The sequence below is a fragment of the Cololabis saira genome, chromosome 11, assembly GCF_033807715.1.
Source record: "Cololabis saira isolate AMF1-May2022 chromosome 11, fColSai1.1, whole genome shotgun sequence".
Classification (NCBI taxonomy): domain Eukaryota; kingdom Metazoa; phylum Chordata; class Actinopteri; order Beloniformes; family Belonidae; genus Cololabis; species Cololabis saira.
The window spans coordinates 11,226,200-11,236,581 of record NC_084597.1 but is presented as its reverse complement, the minus strand read 5'-3'; the positions used below and the strand labels follow the sequence as shown (position 1 = coordinate 11,236,581).

General features: G+C 36.5%; 1 protein-coding gene across 1 annotated transcript in view; it reads right to left on the bottom strand.

Annotated features, from left to right (window-relative positions):
- Positions 1-2,346: 2,346 nt before the first annotated feature.
- itga1 (integrin, alpha 1) overlaps positions 2,347-10,382 on the bottom strand; it is a 175,209-nt gene continuing 167,173 nt past the window's right edge. Inside the window, exons 25-30 of the mRNA XM_061733708.1 lie at positions 10,027-10,143; positions 9,005-9,088; positions 8,824-8,928; positions 8,608-8,703; positions 8,033-8,146; positions 2,347-4,610 (exon numbers count right to left, since the gene is read on the bottom strand). Coding sequence (XP_061589692.1) covers positions 4,554-4,610; positions 8,033-8,146; positions 8,608-8,703; positions 8,824-8,928; positions 9,005-9,088; positions 10,027-10,143 — 573 coding nt within the window. The 3' untranslated portion in view covers positions 2,347-4,553. The remainder of the gene's footprint in view (positions 4,611-8,032; positions 8,147-8,607; positions 8,704-8,823; positions 8,929-9,004; positions 9,089-10,026; positions 10,144-10,382) is intronic.

Below are 10,382 nucleotides of genomic sequence, written 5' to 3'. Positions count from 1 at the left end.
GACACTTTTTGTTCTGTTTGACACTTCTATTTAGTTATGTGTTAATATAACGGTCGGATCCGTTCGCGGACGCTGCTCTGCCTAGATCTATGAATACTAGATCCGCCATGTCCGTTATTAACTGACATCGTTTTGTATCGGCCATTAATTTGTATTTTCTGTACTTTGTGTTTCAGTTTCACAATTTGTGACATTAAACCTGTCCGACCACAACTTTGCCTGTTCCTTGGAGGTCATAGTGTCATGGAGAGTTTAGCTGGCTGTGAATCCCAGTACAAGAGTCACACTAGGTGGAACAGTACAATGGCAAATATACATTCCATACAAATACATTTGTAATCGAAACGAGGTTGATAGGGGGCATCATGTCCGACCTCCCCCTCATTGTATATACATATATACTACCACTTCTAATTATAATAATTATTGTTGGCATTATCATGATATATTGTTTTATAGTGTATATTATGTTATGAGATTGATAGATGGATAGATAGATAGATAGATAGATAGATAGATAGACAGACAGACAGACAGACAGACAGACAGACAGACAGACAGACAGACAGACAGATAGACCTTTTTTTCTTCTTTTTTTCCCTTTTTTCTTCTCTTTTTCCTTTTTTCTCTTTTTTTTCTTCTTTTTTTCCCTTTTTCTCTTTTTTTCCTTTTTTTCTTCTTTTTTCCTTTTTTCTTCTTTTTGTTTTCCTTTTGTTCTCTTTTTTTCTTCCTTTTTCCTTTCCTTTTTAATCTCGACATTCCGACTTTTTTCTCGACATTTTGACTTTTTTCTCAAGATTGAACTTCAACATTAATCTTGACATTTCGACTTTTTCGCGAAATTTCGACTTTTTTCTCGACATTTCGACTTTTTCTCGACATTTCGACTTTTTCTAGCTTTTCTAGCTACATGCAGCGTGTGTTTTCCTTCATCCTAAGGCTTATACAAGACTTTTCATTTTTTGCGGCTCCAGACATATTTGTTTTTTGTGTTTTTGGACCAATATGGCTCTTTTAACATTTTGGGTTGCCAACCCCTGCCCTAGTGGCTCCCTGTGGCTTTTTTTCTAAATGTTTTGACCTTTTTTTCTTCTTTTTTTTCCTTTTTTGTTTCTCTTCCTTTTTTTCTCTATTTTTCTTCTTTTTTTCCTTTTTTTCTTTTTTCTTCCCTTTTTAATCTCTACATTTCGACTTTTTTCTCCAAATGTTGACTTTTTTCTCGAAATGTTGACTTTTTTTCTCGACATTTCAACTTTTTTCTCAACATTTCGACTTTTTTCATGAAATTTCAACTTTTTTCTCGAAGTGCAGAATGAAAAAAATAAATCTTCCCCCAGTTATAACATATAGATAAATGCAGCATGTGTTGCCTTCATTCTAAGGCTGATTTCAGACTTTTCATTTATTGCGGCTCCAGACATATTTGTTTTTTGTGTTTTTGGTCCAATATGGCTCTTTCAACATTTTGGGTTGCCGACCCCTGATCTAGACACATTCACCCCTCCACACATACATCAACATACGGACATTACAAGAACTTTCATCGACATACATTCATTTTTTTTTTGTTATTGCACATAAGCTCCTGTTTTTGTTAAGGGTGGTTATTTCTGTTGGATAAAAGCTGTGTTTGAGTCAGTTTGTCCTCGTTTTCATGAGTCTGTATCGTTTCCCAGATGGCAGCAGTTCAAACAGTGAGTGTTCGGGGTGTGAAGTGTCTTTTATTATATTTTGGTCTTTTTCCTGGCAACGGGAGTGGTGGAGGTCCAGTGTGGAGAGAGGGCAGCCGATGATCTTCTGGGCGGTGGTGATGACCCTCTGGAGGTCTTTCCTCTGAGCTGCTGTACCAGATGCAGATACAGTAGGTCATAATACTCTCGATGGAGGCTCGGTAGAAGGACACCAGCAGCCTCTGTGTGATGTTCTCCCTCCTGAGGATCCTGAGGAAGTCCAGTCTGCTGGGCCTTTTTCAGCAGCTCAGAGGTGTTCACACGTCTCATGGCATGTTATATTATAGTATTATTATATTGTTACAGTATATATTATAGTATGGTGATATAATTTTGTTATATGTTATATTATAAGGATTATTATGTTATATTAGGATATTATTATATGCTATTATAGTATTACATATATTACTTTATATTATATCACTCTATATGATAATTATCTATTTATTTATTTTTCAAATTAATATTCTTAATTTATTTATTTACTTTTATATTATTTACACACACACACACACACACACACACACACACACACACACACACACACACACACACACACACACACACACACACCAGCTGAAAGAGTAAAACGATGCTGGATCAAGAACTCCATAAAAAGTCTTTATTTTTGTACATAAGATTTATATCACTTCTGTGCTGTTGAGGACACATACAGTCTGACAAACCAGTGCATTGTAATGAAGACTTCACAGCAGTGTAGAAGGCACGCCTTGAACTCAACTGTCACTTTACGCCTTTCCCTCCTTCTCGTGCACAAATCCGATGTGGCAACGCAGTCCTAAAGCAAGTCACGCTTACACATTCTATATGTACAATTTATCACACGTGCTTCATGTCGACAATTAAGGGTGACAACTGAGAAGTACTAAAATATTCAAACCTTTTCTCTCGCGATTGGGAAGGAAAATAGTCCTCTCCACAGCTCTCCTAACATACTATTTAGCTCTGCTACTGTTGGAAACAAAAACATGGCAGAGAACCTGAATGAATGAGGTACTTTGTACCATGTATGGGGTGATGGTGACGCTACAGTACGCTCATGTTTTATGCACATGTTGTAGCTCACAGGGAATCCCTTTAGGTGGGGGAATTAAAAACAAAACAAAACTGGTGAATGTGGAGACATGTATTTTCATTTTAAAGGAATATAGCCCTTTAGCATATTCTGGAGTTAACTAATCCGTAGGTCTAATTTTGGATGATATTTATGGTTTTATAACAAGGTGGTGGCAATCCAAAGGCAATACTTGTACCAACAGACCTTTTTATACACTTTCTATACACTTACAAGGTTATAACAACCTACTTTTGTCTGTAGGGACCCGATCAACAACATTACTTTAGTTGGACAACATTTTTGAGTGTTGACGAAGGCTTAAAATAGCGTTATTTTGATGTAGGTGCAGTGATTCAAGTCCTAACATTAACCGCCATTAAGCTGTAAACAAAATATTCAGTTCTCACTCAAAACTGCTCGGATCCATCGAAAGTTTATACTCTTTACCAGCTAATAATAGACTTCTGGTTGTTTTAACTCCAGAATTTTCCTTTAACAGGCTGAAATAAAAATATTGTTTCTCATATTAAACAGCGTTACCTTTAATGTTAAAATGGGTCTGAAATATATTTTTTTGATCAAACAGTCAAAATAGTGGATAGCCTCTTCTGCTCATATAATTCAGTATAGAATAATTACACTTTAATTTTATTTTTTCTTCTATATCAGAATATAACACTATTTACATATGTGCATAAGCTTGAATTTGTTGTCAAAGTCAACATTTTTTCTCGTGTCAAATGTTAATATCATTTTTCATTATTCTTGTAGCACCTGAGCAAAACTGTCTATGACCACAAAAATAAAAGCACAAACAAAACAAAACAAAACATTAAATTAAATGCATACACCATTATGTACATTTTAAAGCTTTACATCTGTGAGCATTTCTATGTACAGTACAATCAAAACTTTGGATAGTGAAGCTGCAGCTTTCTGTATCTCTAAGTAATTAAGGCATTAAAATTGCATTCATTTAATATCAAAACTGACTGAAGAAAAAAAAAAGAAAGCATACAGACCACATCTTTGCTTAAAGGAACATTAGGCATTCAGTTTCACTTCCGCCAAGACTTTGGAATAAAAGATGTGCCATGTTATATTGTTAAAAATCAGCAACAAAAAAAACAAAATGATATAAAATGCTCAAATACAGTGTTTCGTAAAAAAATATGTAGCAAACATTAACACAAGCGTCAAAGCCATAAGACAGACTGCTTCAAAGCCAAAGTCTTTTGATACCTTTGGATGCTAATGATACAATGATATCAACATCATTACGTTTTTATGGGGATTTAGGCAACTTTAGATCCTCATTGTGAAAAACCTGAGTACTTTTAAAAAAAAAATCCAAAATATAGAGCTATCTCACTCTAAAACTGTTGGAAATTTGCTTAACGTAAGAAAGCTAAATACTATTTTAACAGTTTACTGGTAATAAACAAAGAAGTGGAAGGAAATAACACAAATAATTTAAATAAAGCATACAGTGAAGTGTCAGTGGCTCTGCGTGTGGGCCCTTTGGGGTAGCTCCAATGTTGTAACCTGGTGCTTAAAGCAGCTCGGAAAAACAATTTGGATGTATTTGCAAGCATTATCTGACTGGTAACAAAGTAGGAGTCAGTGATGGCAAATGTGTTTTCAAGGTAGACAATGTGTCAAAGTACTGAGGTGTCTGAGGGTTTTAAGGCGTCTCCTCCGTCTGCTCCTCCGCGTGACCCAGTGGTGTCCGATTGGACGCTTCAGTCCATCGCATCTTCCTTTGAGTAGTCTGGGGATTTTCTCTTGAAGAAGCCCAGCTGGAAGAATAGAACAAGTAATTATCAACTTTTTGTTTCTTATATTAGAGAAAATAGTTTTACATTTGGGAGAAAAAAATATTTTTGCTGTTTTCATTAAATTTGTAAATGCTATTCCCCATCTGGGTTTGAAGAATGATGGAGCAAGGTGTGACGAGAGGAGTTACTTGATTTCATAGGCGTGGGAAGTTTTTGAAATATTGAAATGTTTTAACTAATATTGTAAATCACTGGACAAATGTTTTATTGAACATTTACAGTCTAGATCAGGGGTGTCAAATGTGCGGCCCGTGAGCCGCATGCGGCCCGAGAGAGGTTTTCATGCGGCCCGCGAGAAAGTTTCCAGCGCAAAAAAACGAAATGTTAATTCACTAAAAAGGAAGGCATAAATAATTGCCATGAATCGCAGCATATCCGATAATATATTTCTTTCTACAAATCCATCGTTATTTCACAAAGAGAGCAGTTTTCGACATTTTTTTTGTTTTCTAGAATGCATTTGCCGATTTTATTTCTTTGCAGACGGTCGTTTATTTTTATTAACTGACTAGTATTATATATTTTCGCAGGAAAAATATCACTGCTAAAAAGATGATAGAAGATATTTATTCGGAGAATTTCAGTTTTGAATACGAGGATAGTGACAAAGTAAAACATTTAAAAGAGAAGTGCTGACTTTTTCGGCACACTGGCGTAAATATCCACGCCAATTTTTAAAAATAAATACACTTAATTTAAATTTCCTATAAAAAAGCGAAATATAAAAAAAACATACTTGTTTCTGATTATCTTTGTCAAATGATATCAAAAGTATCTTACATAATTTGAAAAAAAAAACCGAGAAATTTCAAGAAAAGATCCTAAAGAAATACATTTTATATAATTAGACAGCTTGGACCAGGTGATGCAGCCTCTGCCCACGTCTGATCCTGCTCCCGTCCTGAGCTACCGTGAGATCCCGTGCTGCCTCCGGGACATCAACCCCAGGAAAGCACTGGGACCTGACCGTGTCTTGGACTGCGTCCTCAGAAACTGCAGATAAACTCACAGAGGTCTATAATATAAGAGGTCACACAGATTTACAACCTCTCGTTGTCTCTGTCCTGCCTTCCTGACAGTTTCAAGGCGGCCACAATAATCCCTGTCCCCAAACAGTCTGCAGTCACTTGTTTAAATGACTACAGACCTGTGACACTCACTCCCTTGTCTGCCAAGTGCCTGGAGAGACTGGTGGCGATGCAGATGAGCATGATCCTCAACAGTTCGCTTACAGGGAAAACAGGGTCAACGGAGGATGCTGCAGCTGTGGTCCTGGAGCCCCTTGGACATGAGGACTTGTATGCAAGGATGCTCTTCATAGACTACACTTTTGCTTTTAATGTCGTCCTGCCAAACAAACTCTTCCTAAAACTCCATGACTTAAGCGTCAGTGTACCTGGACATTGGACCTGACGATGAGTCTGCATACGGGAGGGAGTGTAGCACCCTATAATGTAATAACGCCTGAAAATGTAATAAAATTTGCACTTAACTCAATCGAAAATGTAATAAAACCCAATAATGTAATAACTTAACCAATAATGTAATAAAATATCCTGACTGATATTGTAATAACATTTTTACAGATAATGTAATACCTTATTACATTATTGGGAATTTATTACATTTTTAGGTGGGTCTTTTTTTTTTTGCATATCTGTGTATGACTGTATGGAACTCAAAGTCTGCAATTTAACCCAATAGTCAATCTGTTGTTTCACATCCAGTGTATATAACATTCCTAAATTCTTAAAACATAAAATGTTGAACTCTGGACTGAAAATAAACATATATATTACATTATCTGTCAAGTATTACATTATCAGTTTTGAAAAAAAAAGACCCACCTAAAAATGTAATAAATTCCCAATAATGTAATAAGGTATTACATTATCAGTAAAAATGTTATTACAATATCAGTCAGGATATTTTATTACATTATTGGTTAAGTTATTACATTATTGGGTTTTATTAAATTTTCGATTGAGTTAAGTGCAAATTTTATTACATTTTCGGGCGTTATTACATTATCAGGAAATTATTACATTATAGGGTGCTACAGGGAGGTAGAGCAGTTGACGCTTGCCTCTAAACATTAAAAAGATGAAGGAAGCGATCACTGCAGGGTGGGGGCATCCACACACTTCTCTGCATTAAGGGAGAACCTGCAGAGAAGGTCCCAGTGTTAAGTTTCCAGGGGTTCCAGGTTACAGAGGATTAGGCCTGTGTTGAAAAAATCGATTTCCCAATTCTAAATAGATTCTCATATTAATTCCTAAAAATTGATTCTTTCATCATTGCATTACAACTTTTGGTTATTTTTTTTGTTTATCCCCAAAAAAGTAATGTTTTGTTGGACACGAGAATAACTGGTGCCATGTTTTTGCCTTTAAATATGTTTAAGGGTATGAAAACATTAAAGTGTTCAGTTATAATTGTATGAATTGTCTATATTTCATTACTTTATATACCGTCTTGGGGTTACATTTGCAAAAAATGCTAAAAACCAAATTCTCAAAAATTAAAAACCAAAATAGACCGAAAATGGAACAAATAAAAACGGAATGTGGGAAAAAATAAAACCGATTTCATCCGTCTCTGTTTCCTCCCTGGATCTGTTTGGTAACTCTGACCCACGATGTTTCTGAAAGCAGTTCTATCAGCATTCTGGGAGCTGATTGGTCCTTACAGCATCATTAGCTGCTGTTGAATCTCAATATAATACTAGTAGTAATATTTTGCAAAACTACAGTCATATAATTCATGCAACAGTTCAAAAAACAGTTTTAATAACACTAACCCAAATCAATATCGGAATTGAATCGAATCAAATCAAATCTTGATAATCGATTCTGAATCTTAAGAATCGGAATCGAATCGATTCTTGACTTTGAATCGATCCCCAGCCCTACAGAGGATCTGACCTGGAACAACAACACGAGAGGACGTGCTCAGGAAAGCTCACCAGCGCCTCTTGTACTTGAGGAAACTCAGGAGAGCTAACCTTCCAGACGTATCTTCCATCTTTTCCTCCCATTGCCTCCGCAGATCCCTCAGGATCATTAACGATTCATCTCACCCCAACCATGACTTGTTCCACCCCCCCCCCCCCCATGAAGGAAACCTCTCAGTTTGTTTTTCATGAGAAATATGTGGTAACCATCACTACAAACCAGTTTTGACTCCACACAATCTTCCACTTTAAACACAGAGCATGTTGAGCTCTGATATGCCGGTTGTTCTCCCTCTGTTTATAAAGTTTCCTCCAACTAAATATTTAGCTCTCAAGCATTCTGTTTGTCGTGACGGGCCAAGTGCAGCTGGCTGGACAGGACGCTTCTGAAGATCAGAAAAACTTGGCAGTAAGAGTCAGGAAATATTACCTTCCAGAGGATAAAGATGACGAGAGCTAGGATTAACAGTCCTAAGAGGATGCTGACGATGATGATCCAAATCGGGATTCCACTAACTGTCTCTTTGGAAACTTGGATCGTCACCTGCAAAGGATGTAGATTCACAACGTATTTTAAACACATGCGTGAGGTCACGAGACAATGCAACTACAGGGCTGTCTCAGAAAATTTGAATATTGTGATAAAGTTCTTTATTTTCTGTAATGCAATTAAAAAAACAAAAATGCCATACATTCTGGATTCATTACAAATCAATGGAAATATTGCAAGCCTTTTATTATTTTAATATTGCTGATTATGGCTTAAAGTTTAAGTTTAAGATTCCCAAAATATTCTATTTTTTTGAGATAGGATATTTGAGTTTTCTTAAGCTGTAAGCCATGATCAGCAATATTAAAATAATAAAAGGCTTGCAATATTTCAGTTGATTTGTAATGAATCCAGAATGTATGACATTTTTGTTTTTGTAATTGCATTACAGAAAATCACAATATTCTACTTTTCTGAGACAGTCCTGTATATGATAAGAAAACCTAATGTCTTACATCTCTAGTGTTGTCGTTGCTGCCCAGCTCAAACAGGTGTGTGTTTTCAATGGACAGCGTAGCATTCACCATCATGTAGAGACTGGAAAAATCTCCCTGGAAGGCCAAACACATTTATGGGATTGTTTTCACATCTATCAATGTATTTATGCTCACCGCAAGAACGCAGTTGAGTGCAGAGGCGAAAATATGCACTCATGCATCTCCTCAACATACCTTTATAAACGTAGGTTTCCACATTTTGAATGTAATGTTGACTTGACTGCTCTTGCCCGCAGGGATGGAGCAGGAAAATGTTTCACATGTTGATTGTTCACATTGCTGCAGAGAAAGTCTATCAGTAAGACAGAAGCAGGAACCACTCGGCAGACTTTGGGACATAAATCCTATCACTTACCAGCAGGAAGACACTCAGAGTTTCTTTTTTAGTTTTGGGAACTGTGATGTCGGACTTGATGAACCCCTTAGGTTTACATTCCACCTGGAGAGCAGCGAGAGGCAGACATGAGGATGAGTCTGTATACAAGCAGTACTCGAGTTGTAAAAAAAAGTAAGGGGGGATGGTGGATTTTATCATATGGGGACAGATAATTTGTGCTGATTAAATAATATAATATATTACAAATAATAGCACTGACCAAAACACCTGCAGAAATACTGCAGGAATGACATAGCAGCAGTTAAATGCAGCTTTCTGTAAGCTTTAAATATCCACTGGGCTTACATCAAATACATCAAAACACAACAATAAAAACAGTTTTATGAACTTATCAATATGACTCTGTCCTTCATAAGATAAGTAAAATGGATCACTGCAAAAACAAAGAATATTTTGTAGAGGACAAAACAAAGAATATTTGTCTTATTTCTAGTTAAAATGTCTCATTTTAGTAAAAGAAATTTCATTAAACTTAAAACAAAACTCATCACTGGAAAAAACAACAATTTTCACTTATTTCAAGTAGATTTTCACTTAAAATAAGTAGAAAAATCTGCCAGTGGAACAAGATTTTTTTGCTTGTAATAAGAAGATAAATCTTGTCCTAATGGCAGATTTTTCTACTTATTTCAAGTGAAAATTTACTTGAAACAGATGAAAATTGTCAAATAAGTTATTTTTCTGCTGTTATTTTTCTGGTGATAACTCTAAATGTTGAAATATCAGTAAAACCACATTAATTGATGAAATGACATAAGGGATGGAAAGGGGGGATGGCAGTTTTACAGGGGGGATGATTTGGACCGTTTTTATTTCAGGGGGGATGCCATCCCCCCTTATCCCCTCTCATCTTGAGTACTGTGTATGTGTGTGTGTGTGTGTGTGTGTGTGTGTGTGTGTGTGTGTGTGTGTGTGTGTGTGTGTGTGTGTGTGTGTGTGTGTGTGTGTGTGTGTGTGTGTGTGTGTGTGTGTGTAGACACCTCTGAGGTGACGATAAGTTGTCTTGGAAGCAACAATATGTTCCCCAGAGGAGACAGACGAGGATATGTCACGGTAAGTTCCAGTGGTGGAGTCACTGCATCTCCCGACCTGTCCACCTGTAGATATTTTAGAAAGACAAGGTTAGTGTGTTGAATTCATCTTACTGTTATCTTGCCTGGCTTTCTACAAAACTGCATGTTTTGGACCTATTGCACGGACCAACTGCAACATTTTGAATTTCAGCTGTAGCTTGAAGTTGAATGTGACTGTAGCGTTGCAACAAGCACAGATTCAGCGGATCTGCAGGTGAAACTGGCTGGAATTTTGCAACAAAGTCAACAGTATCTGTCGCGTG